The sequence below is a fragment of the Mustela erminea genome, chromosome 17 (assembly GCF_009829155.1).
Source record: "Mustela erminea isolate mMusErm1 chromosome 17, mMusErm1.Pri, whole genome shotgun sequence".
Taxonomy (NCBI): domain Eukaryota; kingdom Metazoa; phylum Chordata; class Mammalia; order Carnivora; family Mustelidae; genus Mustela; species Mustela erminea.
In genome coordinates, this window is record NC_045630.1 from 60831076 (window position 1) to 60857284 (window position 26209).

Sequence of the window (26209 nt, forward strand, 5' to 3'; positions counted from 1 at the left end):
ATCTGTATGCATTTATAAACATTTTAGTCATTAGTTGGAACTTTATAGTTCGAACTCTAGGGAGGCAGGAAGTAGTTAGTTGGGACTCATTTCTCCCACTCGGTATGTCAAGTGAGATCCGCCTACGCTGATGGATAAAGCTACGGTTTATTCATTTTTCTTTACATGACTCTACCACAATTTGTCCAATCTCATGCCAATGGGCATTTGTGGGTTTTTTTTTTCCTAGTTTTTCCACTATGATGAACAGTGCTGTTGTCTCTTGGCTTACAGGTACAGGCATTTCCCAAGTAAACACTCAAGGACAGTCTTAGTAAATGGTAAAGCAAAATGACTACAGTATTTTACATCCCATCAGCTACTATGAGAGACCCTGTGGATCCACATCTCTTCAACCTCAGTATCTCCATTTTTGCTCTCTGAATGGGTCTGAACTGGTATCCCACTCCACTCTGGATTTGCATCTCCTTGGCTTATGTGTTTATGGTCCATGTTTACCCTTTGCTGTGAAATACTTGTTCATGAGCTTGGCCCACTGTTTCTCTTGGGTTCTTTGTCCTGCTTACTGATTTGAATTTATTTGAATCGTCTGTCAGTTCATGCATTGCAAATACTTATTATGTATGCAAGTAGGCAGAGAGGCAGGCGAGAGAGAGAGAGAGAGAGAGAGAGAGAGAGAGAGAGAGAAGGAAGCAGGATCCCCACAGAGCAGAAAGCCCGATGTGGGGCTCGATCCCAGGACCCTGGGATCATGACCTGAGACGAAGGCAGAGGCTTTAACCCACTGAGCCACCCAGGCGCCCCTGTACTTAATTTTCTTAAAGGGATCTTTGATAGGAAAAAGGTCCTAATTTTAATTTAGTTAGTTAACATATCATTTAATCTAGATAAAATACATGAGACAACTGTTTTCAAAGTAGTGGGCAAAAGACAACACAAGACTGGCATTATACTAAACTGAACTCATAAATAAGTTCTACAATAATAGTCTAACCTCTCTGCCTTGGGACTTCTCCTGCACAATGCATTGCGTCAGAGTCCAAGCAAAGCATGACAGTCCCACTAAGCTGGTGAGCCAGAGATCAGAGTTTGGGGCAGGTGAGCAAGGAGGAACCGTGTGGACTGAGTGGTCGCAAATGTGTGTGAAGCCCTCAAGTCCAAGGTTGATGGCTGCACGGTACGCAGCTTGAAAGACAGGGGTGTTTTAGTAGGAAGCATTAACCCAACTATCATACAATAATCTGTATTTCAGAGGTTTCTAGGAGAAAACAAGACTTTAAATTATCTTTATTTAGTTCCTGTTACTTAGTGTCTAAAACCAGGATGAAGGATGGTCACTTACTTAAGATTTGTTAAGTATTAATTATTACCCTAGGCGTTCACTATATTTTTCATTATTCAGAGCAATCTGATAAGATAAATTCTACTGTCTCTCATCCATGGGTAAAGGAACTATGAAAGCTCAGCAACCTACCCAGGAAGTCACAGAATTACCTAGTGATAAACCCAGAATTCAAGCCGACCAGTCTCTTGAGACCTCACACTTGACAAAGGCAACCTTTGCCCCTTGTCCTAATACCAAAAAAGGAAGTGGATTCCTTTCCTAAATCCTTTTCTGTTTCCAAAATCCTCAACAGAACTCATGACATATATATAATTTTTTAAAAATTTATTTATTTGAGAGAGAGAGAGCGAGCGAGCGAGCATGCACACGCATGAGCTTCCAAGCACCTGGGAGCAGGGGAAGGGGTAGAGGGACAGAAGCAGACCCCCCCCCACTAAGTGCGGAGCCCCATGAGGGGCTCGATCTCACAACCCTGAGATCATGACTCAAGCCAAAATCAAGAGCTAAACACTCAACCTACAGTCACCCAGGCGTCCTCTACTATATTCTTTATGATGACAAACCTAACATGGATCATTCAGAATCTTAAAGAAGAGGGGCATGCGCCTCGGTGGCTCAGTGGGTTAAGCCTCTGCCTTCAACCCAGGTCATAATCTCAGGGTCCTGGGATCGAGCCCCACATCAGGCTGTCTGCTCAGCGGGGAGCCTGCTTCCTCCTCTCTGCCTACTTGTGATCTCTGTCAAATAAATCAATTAAAAAAAAATCTTAAAAAAAAATTAAAGAAGAATATAAATTCACTTAACAATACAAGTTGTGTTTATTACACAATAGTCAGAAGCACATTATTCGCAAATGGCAGTCACTGCTCTACAGCTGTACTCTCTATACATTAAACAAATATATTTCTTATATGGAGATTATTCCATTATAAATATTATACTTCACAGTATAAACAAGGAAAAATATGTACTTACAAAGAACAAAGGCACTGAGACTGTTTCTTTACATATAATTATAATAAAAAAATACAGAAAAATATAAAAATAAGTTTTTGGCAGCCATATAAACTCTCCTCCTAGAAACACCAGATAAATAATACATTCAGCAATTACCCACTGAGCTACTATTCTGTAGCTCCTCATCTGAAATAACTAGTATTCAACATCAGAGTCCTGGATTTACAATACTGTGATTTTCCACTGACTTCTTTATCCGCTTAATTTTTTTCCTTAAGACTTCATCATCTTGTTTGGAAATAAACCGAAAATATCTGCAACCTAAAAAACAAAATAAACAAAGAGTTTTAATACTTACCAATGCTTCAAATATATTTCTACATTTTAAAAAATGTTGCTTCAGCTCTGACACAGTAATGATTATGAAAATGGGGGAATCTGTATGAGGTTTACCAGTATAAGCACATCCTGAGAGCCGTCGCCGGGGAAATGTATGCTTCCTACATACGGAAATGTTTCCGACCCGTCATAATTCAAGCGCACACTTCATCTGGCTTTCCACCCTGCCTCCCAAACCCTAGTTAAGGTGATATGTGTATTATCACATACTCATGTATTGAATATGCCTCCTCCCCAAGCAAATTACAATCGCTTCCCTTTCAAGGTTAGCTTGAACAACAGCCCAAGAGGCATCTGTAACAGTAAGAAAGTTCTCTGTAAGCAAACCCTGAGGTGAAGGATTAGGATGAACTCACGGGTTCGAAGAGATCAGAACTGGGCTAGTCCAGCGCCCAGTGAGCAGGGGGGCGGTGACTGTGCAACTCTGAGAAAGGGGCCTCGTGCTTATGACAAGTTCTTCTACGTGCTTGTCACAGTCTTACAGTGCTAAGCAGATCACTGGTTAAATATTTCAGACATGAATCAAATCTCTGTTAAAAAACTGTAAACTAGATATTACAGGGTTTTTTTTTTTTTTAATTTGATAAATGAGTGAGACCATAAATCACCTAAGAAAAACTAATTTCATCATAGTCTCAGCATGTATCTAATCCAACCATCATCTCTGGGAAGTTGCTAGGAAACATATTGCACCTCCAGTAACCATTTTATCGTCCCTGAAAACAGTGTGCCAGAATGACTACTATTTTGTTAGCTGGGAAGCAGCGGCGTCGGTGGTGTTAATAACCTGTATTTCTAAATACACCTACCACTTCAGCAAAAACAAAATACTTTGGACACAGACCTCTGCTTCTATCTAGAATACTGAAAGATGGAAAGAATTTTGCTCCCACCCTAACACAGAGAAAAAGCCAAATCAACTACAGTAAACTCCTATCTCCTCAGGAGCCAGCAGACATGGAGTCGAGGGGACACAGCCTGGCTCGCCTTAGCAGAGACGGGAAGACAGGCAGCTCCCACACCCGACTCTTAAGCATGGAACAAAGGCAGACCATGACCAGAATTTGAATCCTGTGATATAATGAGCAGAACCAGCTCAACTCCTGACCAGACTGACTGAAGCCCAACACTAAGGCCCGAAACAAGAGATGGACCCCTTTTCAGGCATGGTTATGCCTAATGTTCAGACAGTGCTTCTGAATTTCTCAAGCACTTCGATGTGACGCTCACCTGATGCTCGCAACCATCCTGGAAGCATCAAGGACAGGTGTTAACAAAGCCCCCTCAGAGAAGGCTCCCAAAGGTTCACTGACCTAAGTGACAGGGCAAGATGACAGAACTGGAAAACCAGCCCATGTTTTCAGACTCTGCTCAAACACAGACGCCTTTAGGTATCTGTACTAGATGCCTCTATGCTCATAAGGAAGTAGGAAATCACAGTCTGAATCACATTTCTGTTCCTTGGTGTGTGTTCAGAAATCTTAGGATTGCTTTCACTTTTATTTGTCCCTTTCCTCTGAGAAACTGGCACTTTATTAACCTTAGTAACCATCTGAAACACTCACTGAGAATACTAACTCCAAAATAGTATCCACCATATCTAAAGCCAAGCTGAAGATGCTCTTTAGGACACTCCGAATTCTCCAGCACCAGCCCGCTTACTCAGGAACACGGAGACGTTCGCTTCATCTCTGGACAGACCCAGCCGCGGTCCCACCTCTGTCCTCACCGGGCAGTGGCAAAAAGCAGTAAGAGTTTTCACAGTCAAGACAGACCACAGAGATAAGATCAATTTCCCTTTCTTTTAAGAGGATTTTTAAATAAGTTACAGGAGGTATAATTTTTTTATAGGGAAAAATGTTTCATCCTTGTAGGAACAGACAACTAACTATAACAGAAATTATACAACAATGAAATCTCCAGAGAATATTCTTCTCTTTCTAATACTGTAAGGTAGACAATGTCAGTTGCTGTGAAAACAGTCCGCATCCTCTATCTTAACTGGCCCCTAAAGATACTCAAGTTACAGCATAAAAACCAACCACCACAATTAACAAGATGAAATCGCTGCTTCTAGTTCACAGACGGTCGCGACTAGCACATCAGCTGGCTCCAACTCAGCATCCATTTTCCCAATCCCCAGTTATTTCTCCAGCCTCTAATGTCCTTGGGCACTATACCCAGTAACCTGTGGCACGAATGAATGGTCACACTTTGTAATTTCAAAATCATCCAAAAGCTATGCCTAGATAAGAAGAAAACAAACCTTCGTACCTTTTCCTAACAATATTCCAGCTACCAAAGCTTTCTCACAAGCCAATGTTTTATCCTCTTTCCAGTCGCTTTTTGCCCAAAAGGAGCTGAAGTGAAAGTCTGGCCACCAGTTTTTCCTGGAGTTCCACTCTTCTTGAACCCAGGCAAGGTGATTCCTAGAAAAGAAAAATGTCAAACGGGAAGGTCAGTGATGGGGGGTGGACCATACTGCCGGAATTTGAACATAAGAAAGCCCTTTTGTCACGCAGCTGGGAAGATGGTGGACACTCAGACTGAGGCTGCCTACCAAAGCAGCCAACCATCTCTCAAAATGAGAAGGGGGTCCTACTTGGAGCAACAGGCAAGGAGAAGCGCCCGTCATACTACAACAACATCAGTCAAGACGTCCGAGGAGGCCACTGAGGACACCTACACTGACAAATGTCCCTATCCACGGGCAGATCCTGGCTGGTGTGGTGACTGACCAAGATGAAGCTGAGAAGACCACTGTCATCTGCTAAGACTACCTCCACTACATCCAAAAGTACTTCTTCAAGAAACACCACAAGAACATGTTCATGTACCTGTCCCCCCACTTCAGGGATGTCCAGATTGGTGACATGGTCACAGTGGGCAAGTGCCAGCCCTTGGGAAAGACTGTGTGGTTCAACGTGCTCCAAGTCATAAAGGCCCCTGGCACCAAGAAGGAATTCCAGAAATTCTGAGATTGGAATCTGTCCACACCCCCAAAGAAAATAGTTATTTTCCCAGTCACACACACACACACACAAGTCTGTGGAAAGATGACAAGGAAGATGTTCTCAAAGTACGTTCTAGTGCGGCCATCCATGGTATAGCACATGCATGAAAGCAAATCCTTTTTAGTTCTCTTTGATTTCTGCTTTCCATTTAATTAAATAGCCAGTTTGGTATACGCAACGGTTAACAGCACACACCCTGAACTCAAAATCCTGGATCTGAATCTCCAATCTCCCATTACTATGTGATCCTGGGCAAGTTTGCTTAATCTCTCTGAGCCTCAATTTCCACGAAGCTATTAATGGTCCCCATCTCAAAGCACTGTCATTAAACTGGCCCAGGAGTATAGTGGTCTCATATAAAGACCTTTGCATATTGTCTGGTACTTCCTAAATGTTCAATGAATGTTAGCTATGATGATTATTACTTAAAAATAACTATAAAACCTGACTTTGTATGTTACAAATTACTACTCAAATTAAGATGCCATTATTATACAAATATGTGAACACACAGGTTTGACAGTTGAACCCAGACAATGCTAAGTGTTTGTCAATAAATTAATTGAGCAAATATTTATTAGCACCCATGTGTCCCCTGTGGCAGAACTTCTAGAGGTTTAAAAAAATGAATAGTACACTTCTTTGCCTTCACAAATCTTGTGGTTAATTGGGGGGTTTTATGCTGCTGTAGATGTGAAAAGTGGTTTACAGTTATCACACCAAAAACACTTTATAATCAGCCCTCTTCTGTCTCCAAGGTCAAGTCATATCTGCAGCCTGACACAAGTTCCCATCGATGCTAAAGATTCTAACCAACTGAAATGGATATGATAAACAAATGAACCTTAACGTTATCACAAAGTTAACCCCTTCCTCTCACGAAGTAAAAATGACTAGGACCACTCCTGTTTTCACTTGAAATGTGGCACTAATGACCTCATGATCACAGGTGTAGTTTCAGATATCCAGCTCACAGTGGACTTAACAAATATTTGCTGAATGAACATAACCTATGATGATCTTATGAGGCCTGCAAAGCCCCACTGAAAATTACTGAAAAACAGCTGGGAGAGAAGCTGCTTCCTATGAGATTTTACAAGATGATGACACAGATCACCAAGAGCTTCATGACGAGTCCGGTGAAGAGTGGGGGTGACCACTGTTTGCCAACATTTCCAACTTGAAAACGTACATCTTCCCCAATACCGCAGTGGTAAGGTATGGTACTTTTTTTGACAGCATAAAATATCTTGACAGTATTTTTTATGTTTCACTTGGGAATGTATTTTCTTGCTTCTGATGTACTCAGAACAGCTAAAGACATGGTTCAAGAAATCAAAAAACATAAGCAAAGAACTTTAAACAGTAAAAGGTATCAGCTAAAATACTGGGAAATTTTACTGATCTGATCCAATAATAAACACTGTGTCTTTTACTTACCCCATTAAAATCTGTCTCAGATATTTTGCCAAGTATTTCCAAGCAGTTATATTTTTAGTGCATCCAGCAAAATCTAAGACTCCAAATATGACCTCTAATCCCAGTTTACGGTGGTCTTCTTTTTCTGTAATGGGCACAATTAGAATTTACACAAGGTATTGAGGTGCACAAGGCTAAAAATATATATTTGGGTGATAAAATACTACTAAGTTGTAAGCCTTCTAGTTTGGTTAGCAGTTTAAAATAATTCGTTATGCTCATACTCTCCAGTAAATTACTGAATTCTTATCTCTTTCAGTATTTTGAAATTCATACTCCTCAGTAAATTACTGAAAAATTCACTAATTTAGTTCCAGCTAATGAAGTCAGAGTGGTGGATCTGATTTCTAAATGGGCTACATTCCACTGAGGGAGGACACTATTCAAAGAACCTGCCCTCTCTTCTAATAGATGAGGGACTGACATAGCCCCAGTACCTACTGGACTTAAGCCGACTTCCTTCTATGAAGAAGTATGTGCTTTTCTATACCGAGCTGAAATGCAGTAAAGATTAAAACAAGGTGAATTATAAAAATTAAAGCCATTTATCTTGTGCTATTACCTAATATTCTACAGCAGAAGTCAGCATACTTTTCTTATAAAGGGACAAACAGTAAATATTTAAGCTTTGTGAGCTGTATGGTCTTTGTCACAACTACACAACTACACAACTCTGCTGTTGTAGTACAAAAGTCATAGACAACACAAAAGTGCTCCAAGAGAACTTGATTTACAAAAATAGGTGGGGGTGAATTTGGCCCACCGACCCTAGTTTGCTAGTCTATAGCTTGTCTGCACAAAGAGATACAAAACAAAAACTATTTACCTGACTTTCCCAGTAATCTATGGAATTCTAACATCAATTTATGAGATGGTACAATCTGATACAAAATCTGAAAGAAAAAAATAATCTTGTAATTTGTATATATTACAAAGGCATTTCTTTACTTTTAAGCAACCTCTACACTCAATGTGGGCTCGAACTCACAACCCCAAGATCAAGAGTCACACACTCTACTGACTGAATCAGCCAGGTGTCCCAGCTAATGTATTTTTTTTTTTTAATTTTTATTTATTTGACAGAGAGAGATCACAAGTAGGCAGAGAGGCAGGCAGAGAGAGAGGAGGAAGCAGGCTCCCCGCTGAGCAGAGAGCCTGATGTGGGGCTCGATCATGACCCGAGCCGAAGGCAGAGGCCTTAACCCACTGAGCCACCCAGGCGCCCCTGTATTTTTTAAAAGAAGACTGGCAGCACCTGGGTGGCTCAGTGGGTTAAGCGTCTGCCTACAGCTCAGGTCATGATCCCAGGGTCCTGGGACTGAACCCCACACTGGGCTCTCGGCTCAGCAGGAGCCTGCTTCTTCCTCTCCCTGCCACTTCCCCTGCTTGTACTCTGTCAAATAAAGAAAATCTTTAAAAAAAGAAAAAAAAACAAATAAATAAATAAAAGACTGAAAGGTAAGAATTATTCTTGGGGTCCCCCTGGCTAAGTGTCTGACTACTGATTTCAACTCAGGTCATGATCTCAGGGTTATGAGATTGAACCCACATTACACGCCACACAATGAAAGATTCTCTCTCCCCCACCCCCTCTCTCTTTCTATACATAAATATGTGAATAGTATTGTTTTGTTTTAAGATTTTATTTATTTGACAGAGAGAGAGAGAGATGACAAGTAGGCAGAGAGGCAGGCAGAGAGAGTGGAGGACATAGGCTCCCCACTGAACCGAAAGCCCGATGAGGGGCTCGATCCCAGGACCCTGCCGAAGGCAGAGGCTTTAACCCACTGAGATACCCAGGCGCCCCAATAAATTGTTTTTAATACATTCAAGTGTATACTTAAAATAAGTGTTTTACTGTATGTAAATTAAATTTCAATAAAGCTGATTTTCAAAAAGTATCAAAGCAGAATTTTCCCGAAAGGTTGACAAAGGGTTTCCAAAATACTGATCCTTTGCCCTCAGCCTAACTTGGAGAGAGTAGTGGGGGAATGGCAGTGGAGGGTCACCCAAGCCTCACATGTCCACCTCAGGGCACACACAATCATTTGCTAGGAGTGCTAGAATTTCAGAGCTGGAAAGCATGACCTAACGATGTTTCAAAATTTACTTTTTTTTTTTTCTTCTCAATCTCTACACCCAACATGGGGCTCAAATTCATGACCCTGAGATCAAGAGTTGCATGCTCCACTGACTGAGTGAGCCGGGCACCCCAGGATGTTTTAAAGTAGATCCCCAATCATGTTCGAACATTGAAATAAACATTTTATACCTTAAGCACACTTATCAGTTTCTCTCTTGGTGCCTTTTCTCTCTTCAGAAAGTTATATAAGTAGACATGAGCATTTGGATTTGATGGGAACTTCTCATCATAGGCGTAACTGGTGAGCACCTCTCGGGCTCCATCTCGATCCCCATAGAATTCCAGCATCTATATAAAATAAGTTAAAATGTCTTAGCTAAATCCTGTAAGACAGCTGTATGAAAGATAATGCATAACTTAACTCTATTGATGGGAACAAAAATTAATTAAAATGATGAACAGGAAAAACAGTAATGTCATTGGTTGCTCTCACCAACGTACGTCATGATCTCTATGGAATACAGATCACTTACACCAAAGGCCTATGTGGGTTCCCACGTCCTCCCTTATCACATTTTTGTTACTGAAAAATGCAGCAAGTTCAAGCTGGGAACTATTCCTATCAGAAAAAAGTCTTCCTAGGAGGGCATACGACCAACTGAGAAAGACCGTATGATGCAACTAACCTCAGTGCCCGACATAACTTCAGCCACAAAGGGAACACGGGAGAACTACAATTCCTTTCCTTTCGTTCCCACCCCTATGCGGCATGTGGTTTCAGAGATCATCTTTTGACAAAATAATTACCATGTTAGCATCCAGAAACTCTCAAAAAGCCAGTTACCTTGAAGATTTATTCCTAGTGCCCATGCCGAGGCTCCCTGTCCTTTCACACTGACTTCGAGAGGACATGGCGTGGCGCCCTAATAAACGTCCTAAAAGCCATTAGTCTTCATCCATCCCACATATTGTGACCCACATTCAGATTTTTGTCCCCTGGTCTTCTCTATCCCACCAAATCGTAAAGGATCTCTCTGCTTTTCTTCTAACTTCAGTTAAGAGTAATACAAATTTAACATTTACAAACTATATTGCTATTTATTTTATAAATATTTGACCATGACACATTATCCAGTGATGAAGGGGGGGGGAAAAAAGTAACATTTACAGTATATTAGTAAAATAAAAATTCTTCAGCCCAAAAAGAGACATATTCTCTCTTTTTAATTTTTACAAATTTTTCTTTATCTATTTTAAGGTTTTGTTTTAAGGAATCTCTATACCCAACGCAGGGCTCAAATTCACAACCTGGAGATCAAGAGTTGCGTGTCCACTGGCTGAGCCAGCCAGGCACCCCTCTTTTTTTTAAAACAATTTCCTCCACTTAGTCACCGTCAGATCAATAACAATAAGGCTCATGACACAATGACACTAATAGAAGTTTATGAGACGGCTACTGGCCTCTACATAACTCTTCACAAAAGGGTCCCAAACTCCAGGAGTTTGAATCAATGCACCAAGGTTTACAGATGTCTTGCAGCTGTGGTTGAGCATGCTCTGGGACGCTGCGTTGTAAGCGTAATCATCTTCATCTGTCCAGAGACAACAGATTCTTAAAAGTCATTCAGTACTGAGGGCTTTGTTCATAGTAATAGCAATCAATAAACTATCCACAAGAAAAGTTCAGGCCCTGATGGCTTTGCTAGTAGATTCTAAGAAAGAATTTTAAAGAATAATTTATATTTAAATTATTTATTATTATTAAATATTAAACATTTAAAGAATAATACTAATTCTTCACAAACTCTCCCTGCCCCCTACCCCCTCAAAAGACAGAATGGGAGGAAGTGCACACATGGGGAACTTTAAGAATGAATCTAGGTGGTAGCTACGCAGATACTTGTTTTATTTTATTATTATTATTTTTAAAGATTTTATTTATTTATTTGACGGAGAGAGATCACAAGTAAGCAGAGAGGGAGGCAGAGAGAGAGGGGGAAGCAGGCTTCCTGCTGAGCAGAAATCCCGGTGCGGGGCTCGATCCCAGGATCCTAAGGTCATGACCTGAGCCGAAGGCAGAGGCTTAACCCACTAAGCCACCCAGGCACCCCCAGATACTTGTTTTAAATTATTCATTTTATCATGCATTTGGTTTTGGGTTTTTTTTTTTTTTTAAGATTTTATTTATTTATTTGACAGAGAAAGAAAGAGAGAGCAAAAGCAGGGGAAGTGGCAGGCAGAGGGAGATGGAGAAGCAGACTCCCCACTGAACAAGGAGTCCAACACGGGTCTTGGTCCCAAGACTCTGGGATCATGACCTGAGCCGAAGGCAGATGCCCAACCGAGACACTCAGGCACCCAATCACGCATTTGTTTTAAACACTTTTTCTGCAGGTTTTATTTCAATCTTAAAGGTTTAAATTAAGGAAAGTTAGTCCTTCAAAAGAAACAGTTATAGAAACAAAATACTTTTGATTTTTGGCCACTTTTTGGGCAAAAAAACAGCTCTCCCCTCCCTCCAAAAGGCACTGGTATTCTCTTCCCAGAGGACCAACTAAGTAAATATCAATATGGACTTGGAAATATGGTGAGAAAGGGAAAGTAGGTAAGAAATTACCTACCTACTTTATGAAAAGAAAATTTAGAAGAAAAAAAAGCAAACCTAAGTCAGAAGAGTTGAGTATGAATTTACCGTGGAAGGGTCAAACCCAACCAGGACAGCAAGTGCATCACACCCAACCAGGACAGGCCAAAGCAATTGAGACAAATCCCAAACCAACACTAAACATACATTTTCATGTGTTATGTTCTCATGAGTTTGGCTATACAGAACTAGTCCTAGCCTTTTTTTTTTTTTTTAATTAAACAGATATTCAGGGTTAAAGATCATGTTAAGAGCTCCAGACTATTATCCTATCTGTATCTCTTCTTGCTACAGAACAAAGTGTCAGCTGCCGAAAGGTACTGAATCACCCACCAGTGTAAATGCCGTGTTCCAATTGCTTTAATCTATGTTTACTTGAGTTCTACCCAACTGGGTATAAGAAAAAGGTAAATATTGACTTTAAAATTCATCTCATCAATTAATATCAACAAGCCTTTTTAATTTATTTTTATTTTTGTTGAAGATTTTATTTATTTATTTGACAGAGAGAGAGAGAGAGAGAGATCACAAGTAGGCAGAGAGGCAGGCAGAGAGACAGGGGGGAAGCAGGCTCCCCGCTGAGCAGAGCCGGATGTGGGGCTTGATTCCATGATCCCTGAGATCATGACCTGAGCTGAAGGCAGAGGCTTACCCCACTGAGCCACCCAGGTGCCCCTCAACAAGCCTTTTTTAAAAGAAATAGTATACCAGGAGTTATGGCAAGGTTAACAAAAGACAGAAGATACATACGTGACCTCAGAAGACTGATTAGCCTAGAAGAAGAGAGACAGCATAAAACAGGTATGAAAAAACTTAGGACAATTAATTAAAGAGCAAGTGGTAAAGATCTGATCAATATACATTGAACGTGCAGCTAACACATGAGGGTGTGGCACTGGAATGACAGGTCTAATGAGCCCTGCAGGGCAGATGGCATTCCAGATGGGGAGGCAAGCTTATCATGATGAAGACAGTATTTCAGAATTGTCCCAGAAGAGATCCTACTCAGAAAGAGGGGAAGAATTTTTAAGATTCGGGAACCTACACATCCATGACACAAAGGAAATACTGCTTATCACAGAAGAATAGTAAGGAACACATGAGCCAATGTATGCGGGAAGTGAGATTGGGATGGGGGATGAGAAAATTAAAAGGGTTAATTCTAGAGAAGCTTTGGAGAAAAACTATACAAGGGAAGGAAGATGCAGAGAACTGAACATGAATCTGTGGAGAGGAAAGGACACCACTACCACTGGAAGTAAGAGAAAGGGAACTCCATTGGAGAAGAAAGGACACACAGCCAGTTCTTGGTGTGGTCAATCAAGAAAACTATCTGTTATGACCTTTGTACAGAACTAAAACAACTTTACCTTGCCCTATTCTCTAAACATATTATTCTAATGAATAATATTATACAACCAGGGCGCCTGGCTGGCTCAGTTAGAAAAGCCTGCAACTCTTGACCTCAGGATCGTGGGTTCAAGTCCCACACTGAGTGTAGAGATTACTTAAAAATGAATAAACAAACATCTTTAAAACAAACTAAACTCCATTCTAAACACACAGGAAGAAATAGTTATTATAAGCAATAATGTCTACTGGAAAAATTAGTAATCTTAAATATTTTAAAAATCAATAAATCTAAGATGGTCATGGACTTAATTTATGAAACATCTAATTTTTGTCTGAAAAGTTTGATAAAAACAGAAATATTATAAAGGATGATCAAGGAAGTTTACATCAATAGAAATGTGTGCTCTTTGCGGTATCTGGGAAGAACCAGGCCTCAGAGTGGGGGCATGAGGTTACTCCTTAGGATCCCGAGGGTCCCTTGTCCACTACCACCACTGCTATTCAACATAGTACTAGAGGTGCTAGCCTCAGCAATCAGACAAAAAAAGGAAATAAAAGGCATCTGAATCAGCAAACTAGTCAAACTGTCACTCTTGGCAGATGATGTGATACTCTATGTGGAAAACCCAAAAGACTCCACCCCAAAATTGCTAGAACTTGTACAGGAATTCAGCAAAGTGGCAGGATATAAATTCAATGCACAGAAGTCAGTTGCATTTCTATACACTAACAACAGGAGAGAAGAAAGTGTAATTAAGGAGTCGATCCCATTTACAACTGCACCAAAAACTGTAAGATACCTAGGAATAAACCTAACCGAAGAGGCAAAGGATCTGTGCTCAGAAACTATAGACCATTCATGAAAGAAATTGAGGAAGACAAAAAGATATGGAAAAACATCCCATGTTCATGGACTGGAAGAACAAATATTATTAAAATGTCTATGCTAACGATAGCAATCTATACATTCAATGCAAATCCTTCAATCCCTATCAAAATATCATCGACTTTTTTCACAGAGCTGGAACAAATAATCCTAAAATTTTGTATGGAACTAGAAAGGACCCCAAATAGCCAGAGGAATGTTGAAAAAACAAACAAACAAACAAAAAAACAAAAACCAAAGCTGGTGGCATCCCAATTCTGGACTTAAGGCTCTATTACAAAGCTGTAATCAAGACAGTATGTTATTGTCACAAAAACAGACACAGAGATCAATAGAACAGAATGGAGAACCCAGAAATGGACCCTCAACTCTATGGTCAACTAATCTCCAACAAAGCAGGAAAGAGCATCCAATGGAAAAAAGACAGTCTGTTCAACAGATGGTGTTTATATTTAAACATGCATAAGAATAAAACTAGACCACTTCCTTACACCATACACAAAAATAGACTCGAAATGGATGAAAGACAAAAATATGAGAAAGGAATCCATCAAAATCTTAGAGGATGGGCACCTGGGTGGCTCAGTACGTTAAGCCTCTGCCTTCAGCTCAGGTCATGGTCTCAGGGTCCTGGGATCGGGCCCTGCATCAGCCTCTCTGCCTACGTGTGATCTCTGTCTGTCAAATAAATAAATAAAATCTTAAAAAAAAAAGAAAAAATCATAGAGGAAAACACAAGCAGTAACCTCTGTGGCCTCAGCTCCAGCACCTTCTTCCTAGAAACATCGTCAAAGCAAGGAAACAGGCAAAATAACTCCTGGGACTTTCAAGATAAAAAGCTTTTGTGCAGCCGACAGTTGACAAAACCAAAAGACAACCAACAAAATGGGAGAAGATATTTGTAAATGACTTGTCAGATAAAGGGATAAAATCCAAAATCTATAAAGAACTTATCAAACTCAATACCCAAAGAACAAATAATCCAATCAAGAAATGGGCAGAGGACATGAACTGACATTTCTCCAAAGAAGATATCCCGATGGCCAACAGACACATGAAAAAGTGCTCCACGTCACTTGGAATCAGGGAAATACAAATCAAAACCACAACACATACCACCTCACACCAGTCAGAATGGCTCAAATTAACAAGTCAGGGAACAACAGATGTTGGTGAGGATATGGAGAAAGGGGAACCCTACTACCCTGTTGGTGGGAATGTAAGCTGGCACAGCCATTCTGGAAAACAGCATGGAGGTTCCTCAAGAAGTTGAAAATAGAGCTTCCTTATGACCCAGCAATCACACTACTAAGTATCTACCCCAAGATACAGATGTAGTGATCTGCAGGGGCACCTGCACCTCAGTGTTTACAGCAGCAATGTCCACTATAGCCAAACTATGGAAAGAGCCCAGATGTCCATCAACAGATGAATGGATAAAGAAGATATATATACACAATGGAATACTATGCAGCCATCAAAAATGATTATCTTGCCATTTGCAATGACGCGGATGAACTATGCTAAGAGAAATAAGTCAATCATTGAAACACAATTATCATATGTATGGAATCTAAGAAACAAAACAGAAGATAATAGGGGAAGGGAAGGAAAAACAAAACAAGATGAAATCAGAGAGGGAGACAAACTGTAAGAGACTTTTAATCATAGGAAACAAACTCGTTTCAGTTTGTTCAAACAGGGTTGCTGGAGGGGAGGCGGGTGAGGGAAGAGGATAACTGGGTGATACACTATATGTTAATTAATTGAATTTAAGTTAAAAAAAAAGTACCTGGACTGTCAATATCTTGACTGTCCCTGTGATTCAGTGTCATCGACACAAGTACATTCCTCTTCACTTACCAAGTGTAGACAATTCCAACTTCTTTTTAGACCAAGTATAATACTGCAAAAGCCCTTTATATGCCTGAATAAGGTTGATTAACACTTCCTGGGAAGACGACTTTTCACCGTATCTCCATGTCTCTGCGTGACTGAGATTTCTGTTTGCATCTTCAAGCATTCCATGATGCACAAGGTATAAAGCATGTTGTAAGGAGATCTGCATTTGTAAGAAAAAGCCCAGACAAACAAGTCATTAGATAGCCATTAATCCAAAAACTCAGTGAATACAGAAGCTAGGCTAAGACCCTGGTAGCACACAGATGATGTAACGACATTGTCTCTGTCATCAAAAATGTCAATTCAGCAAAGAGAAAAGATACATGAAATAATTAACACTATGGAAATGAGCTAAATTATATACACTCACAGAAGACAGTGTGATCTAGTAAAACAAACAGGGGCTTTCAAGACAGATACTCCTGGTTCAGCTGCTACCTAAAGCTACATAAAGCTGAGTATGTTATTTGCCCTTTGTGAGTCTGATGGGTTACACGGAACAATTATTAACCCTTCAGAGGGCTGTTATGAGAATTAAATAAGATATTTGCATACCACCTAGTACCTACTTTGGTCCATAGCAGGATTATTCTATACATGTCATACAAGCTTAGAGAAAACATCTTAAGAAGGAGCATTAAAGAATGGCATTGGTTCAGATGGAAAAGTCAGTGCCTGATCCAGAAACCCTAAGAATAAATACACCAAGGATGAGCATCCCAGGTAGGGAGGACACTAAAGAGGGGAATAATGGGAAGTGCAGTTAATCACGTGAGACGTGTCAGAGGTCAAGGCCTTCATCACAAACTATCGCAATGATTTCTCAGCTGGTCTCTCCACTCCTGCCCCCACTACAATCCACTTCCATGTGGCTGCCAAAGAAATCTCATTTGCGTAAAACCCCTCAATGGCTCCCACTGCCTACAGAATAAAACCTAAGCTCCTTGGGAATGACACAGAGGGCCCAGCCGACTTCCCGTGGCTTCTACCCAGTGACTTTTAGAGTAACCAAAGCACTGGACTCAGGGCTAGCAAACCTTGCCATTCTCGTCAACCGTGCCATTCCCACCCATCCTCTCCCCAATACTCCCAGGGAACACCCACTCACTTTTTCAGCCTCTTCTGAAGCGTCACTTCCTTCCCTGACTCCCCTACTCATTTACTCCCAGCACCCCCCAATTCCAGAGAGCTGACCATTCCCCTCCTTTGCCTTCTCACTGTATCTGGCGTTTCTACTCTGATACGAGTAATTTATTCCATGTACATGGCTGTCTCCCTCTCTCCCTCTGCGGCAAGGTCTACGTCTAGCACATTATCTGGAAGATAGCAGTAAGTGGTTTTCTTAAATTATTAACAAGAAATGTTTTACTGCCTATCCTAATTATCACCCTCAAACTCTGGAGTGTGAAATAGGTTTCTTTCAGGTTTCTTCACTTCAACTGAATCGATTCTATGGGTTTAAAAGAACCCAACCAATAATTTAGTTAAAATTTGACCCTCCTATTATGTAAGATGGAATGGGGAGTAATTGCTTAATGGGTACAGGGTTTACATTGGGGACGATGACAAAGTTTTGGAAATGCTGGTAATGGTTGTACAACACTGTGAATGTCATTAATGCCACTGACCTGTATACTTACACTGGTTAAAATGTTATAACATAAAATATGTTATAAAATATGATAATATGTTATTTATGTATGGTATGTATAAAATATGTGTTTACATATTTTACTGCAATAAAAAAATTAGAAAGAAGGAAAAATCAAAACAAAACAAAGAACCACAGAGTAAATATTTTAGGTTTTGCAGGCCATATGGTCTCGGTCACAATTACTCCACTCTGTCATCTGTCATGCTAAAAGCAGCTGTGACAACAAAGTGAATGGGTATGGCTGTGTTTCAATAACTTTATTTAGAGATATTGAAAAAAAAAATAAAAAGCAAAGCATTTTAAAGCTTTATTGAAAAAAGTACTCTTTCAGTCAAATATATACTACAAAGAGGGAGGTATCTAACAGTCTGGAAACACCTCAATGTTTTTGGATCAGATTTTAATTAAAAAAAAAATCTGGAGAGGAAGTTCCACCTACACATTAGGAATATTAACACATTTTTATGAATGGAATGAGAGTTAATATTGCTAAAATGTTCATACTACCCAAAGCCATCTATGAAGCCAATGTAATCCTGTCAACATTCCAGTGGCATTTTCACAAAAACAGGGGGGAAAAAATCCTAAAATTTGTATGGAACCACAAAGACCCCAAATAGCCAAAGCAATCCTGAGAAAGAACAAAGCTGGAGGCGTCACACTTCCTAGTTCAAACTATATTATAAAGCTACAGTAATTAAAGTGGTATGGTGCTTGCATAAAAACAAACATATGGACTAACTGAACAGAATAAAAAACTCAGAAATAAAACCACATATTTATGGTCAACTAATATTTGACAAGGAAGCCAAGAATACTTGAGAGCAAAGATGGTCTCTTCAATAAAAGGTGATGGGAAAATGGGACACTCTCAGAATAATGAAATTGGTCCTCTCTCTTATAGTACTCACAAAAACTAACTCAAAATCAATTAAAGACTTAAATGTTAAGACATGAAACCATAAAACTCCACGAAGAAAACAGAGGAAAAAAGGTCCCTGACATCAGTCCCAGCAATTATTTTTTTTTTGGTTATGACACCAAAACCACAAGCAACAAAAGCAAAAATTAACATAAGGGACTGTATTAACCTAAAAGGTTTCTGTACGGCAAGAGACTCAATCAACAAAATGAAAAGGTGGTTTATGGACTGGGAGAAAATACCTGCAAGTCACATAACTGACATGGGGTTAGTATCCAAAATAAATAAGAACTCATACAATTCCATAGCAAAAAAAACCCAGGAGTGCCTGGCTGGCTCAGTCAGTGGGGTATACGACTCTTGATCTCAGGGTTGTGAGTTCGAACTCTATGATGAGTGTAGAGATAAATAAATAAAACCTAAATATATCTATAAATATAAATAAATATATATATATATACACACACACATACACATTTATTTTAAACATCCAATTACAAAAATGGGCAGAGGACTTGAATAGACATTTCTCCAAAGACACACAATTGGTCAACAAGTACATAAAAAGGTGTTCAACATCACCAGCCATTAGGGAAATGCAAATCAAAAACAGAAGGAGCTATCATCTTACATTTATCAGAATGGCTATTACCAAAACGAGAGATAACAAATGCTGCCTAAAATGTGGAGAAAATGGAACCCATGTACCCTATTGATAAGAATATAAATATAGCCACTATGGAAAACAGGATAGAGGTTTCTCAAAAAAACTAAAAGTAGAACTGCATATGATCCAGCAATTCCACTTCTGGGTCTATATCCAAAAGGAATGAAATCACTATCTTAAGAGATTTCCGTACTCCCACGCTCACTGTAGTGTTATTCACAATAGCCAAGACATGGAAACAGCTATGTGTCCATCTCACAGATGAATACATAAAATAACATATATGTCTACATAAATACATATGCACAATGGATTATTATTCAGTTAAAAAAAAAAAAGGAAGAAAATCCTGCCATTTTTGGTTAACATGTGGTGGATGGACTCTGAGGGCAGTATGTCAAGTGAAATAAGTCAGAGAAAACACAAATACTGTGTGGTTTCACCACTTACATGTGGAATCTAAAACCATCAAACTCAAAGGGAGTAGAATGGTGGCTGGGGGGGTGGAGGACATGGTGAGATGTAAGTCAAAGGGTACAAACTTTCAGTGAGAAGATGAATACATTCCAGGGATCTAATGAATGGGATGGTAACCACCATCGTAACACTGGATCGAATACTTTAATGTTGCTATGAGCGTAGAGCTTTAATGTTCTCACCATAGCAACGACAAAAAATGGTACTATGTGAGGTGAAGGATGTGTTAACTAACCTTATGCAGTAAACGTTTAACAATAAAAACATGGGTTGGGGCACCCGGGTGGCTCAGTGGGTTAGGCCTCTGCCTTTGGCTCGGGTTATGATCTCCGGGTCCTGAGATCGAGCCCCGCATCGGGCTCTCTGCTGAGCAGAGAGCCTGCTTCCCCCTCTCTCTCTGCCTGCCTCTCTGCCTACTTGTGATCTCTCTCTCTCTCTGCCAAATAAATAAATAAATAAATCTAAAAAACAAAAACAAAAACAAAAAACCATGGGTCAAATCATCACACTGTAAGTCTCAAACTCACACAATGTTATATGTAGATTATTATCTTCATGAGGCTGGGGAAAAACCCTTTCCCACACATTCAAATTCCCAATTTGTTTTCGCTCTTTCCTTTTTCCAAAAGCACCAATTCCTAGAGAATGACTTAATAAGCAAATGACGAAATGACTAAAGCTGAAAGGTTAGGATTTGGCCCATCACCATAATAAAGCATGAGCGCCATTGTTCAAGGACTGGTTTTGGCCCCCACAGATATACAAAGAGAAGGTATTTTCTCTCAGAGAACAAGGTATGTAGCAGGAAACGGAGAAGCAATGGTTTTCCCAACGCTTCCTTTCATCCTCTTTTATCTTTCCAGGTGTCCTACCCTTTTCCATACCTTTGACGTTATCCCCTACCTTATTACTGAGACAAACAATTTATTTATTTATTTATTTATTTATTATTATTTTTTTTTTTTAAAGATTTTATTTATTTATTTGACAGAGAGAAATCACAAGTAGTCGGAGAGGCAGGCAGAGAGAGAGAGAGGGAAGCAGGCTCCCTGCTGAGCAGAGAGCCCGATGCGGGACTCGATCCCAGGACCCTGAGATCATGACCTGAGCCGAAGGCAGCGGCTTAATCCACTGAGCCACCCAGGCGCCCCAAACAATTTCTTTAAAAAATGAACACTGCAAATGTTAATTCACAAAACCTGCATTCTCACTTTTTTTTTAACTATTTTTTAATTTTTTTTTACTTTTTTTTTTTTAATTTATTTTCAGCATAACAGTATTCATTGTTTTTGCACCACACCCAGTGCTCCATGCAACCCGTGCCCTCTCTAAAGCCACCACCTGGTTCCCCCAACCTCACCTTTAAGTAATTCATGACCCCAATGTTTTTCATCCTGTCTGCAAAGGTATTGAAAGTCTCCATGTTGCTTTTGGGATGATAAAATAGAATTTCACTTCCAAGCTTCCAAATAATCTGTCAAAACAGAAATTACGAATGAAATTGTAAAATCCTTGCCTTAAAAAAATTTCTGTCTAATAATGCTATATTTTTCTCTGCTTACAACCAGTAATTCATTTCCCTGGATACCACTACTGTCAACATTTTGCTGTTTCTCATTTCACCCAGTAAAACTATTATATCTTATGTGGTAAAGCTTCTTCCATCCATTAAATTAAAAGAGCAGATGGCTATACTAGTGCAATTTGAAAGTTTGTAGTCTAGAGAAGGTAAGAAGTTAAGACCCATACTGAAGAGAGAATTTTTAATTAGTATGAGGGCAAGAATATTTAAGGCAGAAAACTTGGTTTCTATTAACACTGGCTTCTCCACTCTCTTGGTCTCATCTTCATTATCCACAAAATGAGAGCAACAGACTAGATGTTTCCTGAGATCCATCAAGCTCGTTAACTCTTGACTATATTTTATCTATATTTAGAACTCCAACTTAAAATTTGTTATCAGCTACAGTCAAATTTTAATAAAATATATTTTCTCCCCAAAGCACCAAAATGGCAGTGACAGAACTTGGAGCTTTTCTTTTTAATGGAACTGAGTCTCTGTTTCTCTTACCCCAATTTAAAGTATTTCATTTTTTAAAAAAAGATTTTATTTATTTATTAAGGGGAGCATGCATGCAAGGCAGGGAGGCGGGGAAGAGGAAGCAGAAGAAGCAGACTCCCTGCTCAGCAGGGAGCCTGATGTGGGCTCCATCCCAGGACTTTGGGATCATGATCTGAGCCAAAGGCAGGTACTCAACCAACTGAGCCACCCAGGTGCCCCAAGAATCTGTATTTTCAACAAAAGCCCCAGCTAACTCAGGAAGAGGCAGACAGGGCCACTTAACGTGGCTCAGCTGGGTAAGTGGCTGACTTTGGCTCAGGCTGTGATCTTGGGGCCATGGGATGGAGCCCCCTGTGGGGCCCAGCACGCAGCCGAGAGTCTACTTCTCCCTCTCCCTCTGGCCCACCCCCCATTCATCTCTATCCCTTTTTCTCTCAAATAAATAAATAAAGTGTTTAATTAAAGATGCAGACAAGTGTCTGAAAACCAATGATTAAAATCCTTCATTTTATAACACAGATTTTCAACAGAAAGAACATAACTTGTCCAGTGTTTTATGGAGGCACATAGCTTTGTCCATAAACTAAATTTTCAACCAATAGTTAAATTTTCTTTGATCAGATTTTTTTTTGGCTCTACTAAATATCTAAGTGGTGTAATGTTTACTATATTAGTAAAAGCTACTTGAGATATTCATGTTAAGTTATTTATGGATAAACTGTATTTTACTGAACAAATTTAAAAGTGTATACGTCAAGCCCTGTTCTAGACCCCTCCCCTCATGACATTTACATTCTACTGTAGAGAGACAGGCCATAACCAAGAAACAGAATAATTAAATTGCAAGTACTGCGGGAAAAGAACGGAGCAGGCAAAGGGGATCAGGAGAGACAGCTGGCAAGTGGAGGGGCGTGGCACGGAGTTGCCATTTTAAACAGTCACGGCAGGCCTCAGTGAAAATGAGACTTGATGGATATCAAAGTGACATCTGAAGAAAGACCTTTCAAAGTAAGGCAAAGGCAATCCAGCAAAAGTACATACGGCCCCGTTCAAGCAAGAACCAGGAGCTGGTGAGGCTGGAGGAAAAAACCAAACAAGTCTCTGAGTAATAGGAAATGAGGTTAGAGAGGTTAGAGAGGTCAAAGGGGGAAAGACCATACAGACCATACGGAACTTGCAGGCAGTCGTGAGGACATCGGCTGTTACTCTGAGTGAAATGGGAAGTCACTGTAGTTTTCAGCACAAAAGTGACCTGACCTGACCTATGTTTTAAAAGGATCATGCTGCATCCTGAGTCACTGGGGAAATACAGATCAAAACCACAATGAGATACCACTCCACAATCACTAGGACAGCTATCATCAAAAAGACAAACAACAACAAAAGTTGGCAAGGATGTGCAGAAATAGGGACCCTCACAGACTGCTGGGGGGAATGTAAAATGGTGCAGCTACTTTGGAAAACAGTCTGGTAACCTTAAGAGGTTAAACAAAGTCACCATATGACCAGCCCTCCACTCCTAGGAACATACCCAAGAGAAATTTCAACAAATATTCCTAACAAAAACACGTACACAAATTGTTCATAGCAGCATTATTCATAATAACCCAAAGTGCAAACAACCCAAGTGCCTAACAACTGATAAAGCAATACATAAAGCGTGATGGAATATTACTTTGCAATAAAAAAAGGAATGAAGTACAGGGTGCCTGGGTGGCTCAGTCAGTGGAACGTCCAACCCAATTTCCACTCAGGTTATGATCTCAGGGTCATGAGATCGAGCCGTGCACTGGGCTCTGTGCTGAGCCCTGAGTCTGCATGTCCGTCTTCTTCCCCCCTCCGCCATTTCCCCTTGAACGTGCTCACTCTCTTGCTCTCTCAGAATTAAGCTAAAAAAAAAAAAAAAAAAAAAGGAATGAAGTACTAATATATACTGCAATTAGGGCTAAAATTGAAAACATTCCACTTCCGTGGAATATCCAGAGTATCAAGTAGATTAGTGCACGCCAAGGGCTGGGGAGTGGGGTAAGGAGGCGTAGAACAGCAAGTGACTGCAAGTAGGCACAGGGTTGTTCTGGGGGCGGGGAGCAAAAATGTCTGAAATTTAGACGGTGGTAAAGGCTGCACATCTCCATGGATACGTGAAAAAATACTGAATTGTACAATTTAAGTATGTGAACTGCATGGTGTGTTAATTATAAAATTTTTTTGGTAAAGGATCACCCTGGTCACCATGTTGAAAAAAGACTCGGGGTTGCAGGAGGGCAAGCAGTCATCTAAGTGAGGGGATGGACAGTGGCTTGGATCAATGTGAGGCAATGTAGGTGTTGGGTAGTATTCAGACTGAATTTTTTTTTTAAGATTTTATTTATTTGAGAGAGAGAGCATGCACGAAAGCCCATGAGTCGGGGAGGGGCAGAGGGAAAGGGACAAGCAGAGTCAGGGAGCCTGACATGGGGGCTGAATCCCAGGTCCCCGGAATCATGACCTGAACCGAAGTCAGACACTTAACCAACTGAGCCACTTAGGTGCCCCTCAGACTGAATTCTGAATGTGGAGCCAACAGGATTTTTTCACAGTTTGGATATGGGGTATGAAAGAAAGAGAACTTCAGAGTCTGGCCTCAGTGATTAGATACATAAAATAACCATCACCTCCGATGAGGAAAATTAGGTTTGATGGTGAAGAACAGATCATTTTAGAGATGTTAGGGTGATAGGGCTGTTAGAGATCCGAGTGGTGATGGGGAATAGACAGCTGGAAACAGGAAGGCAGACACGAAAAGATGTCCAGGCCACAGATACACAAATGGGACTCATCTATCATAGAGACTAAATTTAAGGCCATGAAACTGAATGAGCTCATCAGGAGTGAGTTCAGATAAAGAAGAGGACAAAGGACTGAGTTCCAGGGAACTCACAAGTCCAAAGGCCAGGGAGAAGAGGAGACTTCACAGGAGGCCAAGAAGGCCAGTGAGGCGAGAAAAAACGGAGAGAGACTGCAGAGTCCTGGTAGCCGGATGAAGACAGTTTATCACGCAGGAGGGAGCAATCTACTGTCTCAAATCCTGCTGACAGAGCAGGTTATACGAGCAATGAGAACTGGGCACTGTTGACCTTGACAAGATAATGTGATAGAAATGATGATGCTGGCTGCTGGGGGAGCCTAACTGGAGAGGGTTTAGAGCGAACCAGTACACACATTCTTTCAAGGAGTTTTGCTGAAAGCAGAAGTGGAAAACCGGGGCACACCTGTGAAGGAAGCGGAGCATCAAGAGACAACTTTAAGATGGCAGAAATACCACGTCTGTAGGATAGGGACCATCATCCCACAGAGAGGGGAAAATAATGACACAGGGAAAGAAGGAAGAATACTGGAAGGAAGGAAGAAGGAAGGGTGGGGAATCTGAGAGTTCAAACTATTCTGAGTAGCCTTTAAAAGCCTAGTAAGTAAAAAGAAGTGCGAGAAACAACGTCCCAATACAAACTCTCCACCCAAAACTACTTTAAGTAACTTTTAAGAAAAATCAATTTGAGATCCTGCAAAGGCTCTTCAGGACGGAGCTGTGCAGGCAGAAAGGCCCCGGGTCTGTGATGGCCTCTGGCAGACTTGCGCGTCCCTTAGTCACTTACCTCGGGAGCGGCCTGCCTCTTGTGGCTGTCCGAGTCCTCCAGGATCTGGAGGTAACTGTGCATGTACTCGGCAGCTTGCTGCCACTGGTGCTTCAGCAGTGCTTCCTGGATGAAACTCAAACAAGCACTTGTTGTCTGGGCAAAATCCTTCTCCTTTTTTCCTCCGGTTGCTATGATTAAAAAGAGAAGAGTCTTTACCCACAGTGATCCCAATTCAAGTTTAAAAAACTGATTTCGGATAAGTAGGTTTCTTTCTTTCTTTCTTTCTTTGACAGACAGAGATCACAAGTAGGCAGAGAGGCAGGCAGAGAGAGGGGAGGAAGCAGGCTCCCTGCTGAACAGAGAGCCCGATGCGGGGCTCGATCCCAGAACCCTGGGACCATGACCCGAGCCGAAGGCAGAGGCTTTAACCCACTGAGCCACCCAGGCGCCCCTCATTTTTTTTTTTTAACAGAGTTCTTTCCTTTGTTATTTCTAGTAGTCTTTTCTTCCCCCCCAAAATTTATTTAGTTATTTGGCAAAGAGTGAGAGCACACGCACACAAGCAAGGGCGAAGGGCAGAGGGAGAGGGAGAAGCAGACTCCCCGCTGAGCAGAGAACCTGATGTGGGGCTCGATTCCTGGACCCCAAAATCATGACCTGAGCTGAAGGCATTTGCTTAACCCACTAAACCACCCAGGCACCCTGATAAGCAGAAGTTTTAACAAGTGGAACAGTAGTTTTTACTGAACCC

At 40.7% G+C, this 26209-nt stretch overlaps 1 protein-coding gene and 1 pseudogene across 1 annotated transcript in view; one reads left to right on the forward strand and one right to left on the reverse strand.

Moving 5' to 3' along the window:
* Window positions 1-2139: 2139 nt before the first annotated feature.
* TAF1A (TATA-box binding protein associated factor, RNA polymerase I subunit A) overlaps window positions 2140-26209 on the reverse strand; it is a 30256-nt gene continuing 6186 nt past the window's right edge. The window contains exons 3-11 of the mRNA XM_032318389.1: window positions 25477-25646; window positions 21143-21256; window positions 16024-16222; window positions 10739-10869; window positions 9467-9625; window positions 8021-8087; window positions 7156-7279; window positions 4976-5130; window positions 2140-2623 (exon numbers count right to left, since the gene is read on the reverse strand). Of these exons, the coding sequence (XP_032174280.1) occupies window positions 2511-2623; window positions 4976-5130; window positions 7156-7279; window positions 8021-8087; window positions 9467-9625; window positions 10739-10869; window positions 16024-16222; window positions 21143-21256; window positions 25477-25646 (1232 nt within the window). The 3' untranslated portion in view covers window positions 2140-2510. The remainder of the gene's footprint in view (window positions 2624-4975; window positions 5131-7155; window positions 7280-8020; window positions 8088-9466; window positions 9626-10738; window positions 10870-16023; window positions 16223-21142; window positions 21257-25476; window positions 25647-26209) is intronic.
* On the forward strand, window positions 5114-5723 carry LOC116576296 (annotated as a pseudogene).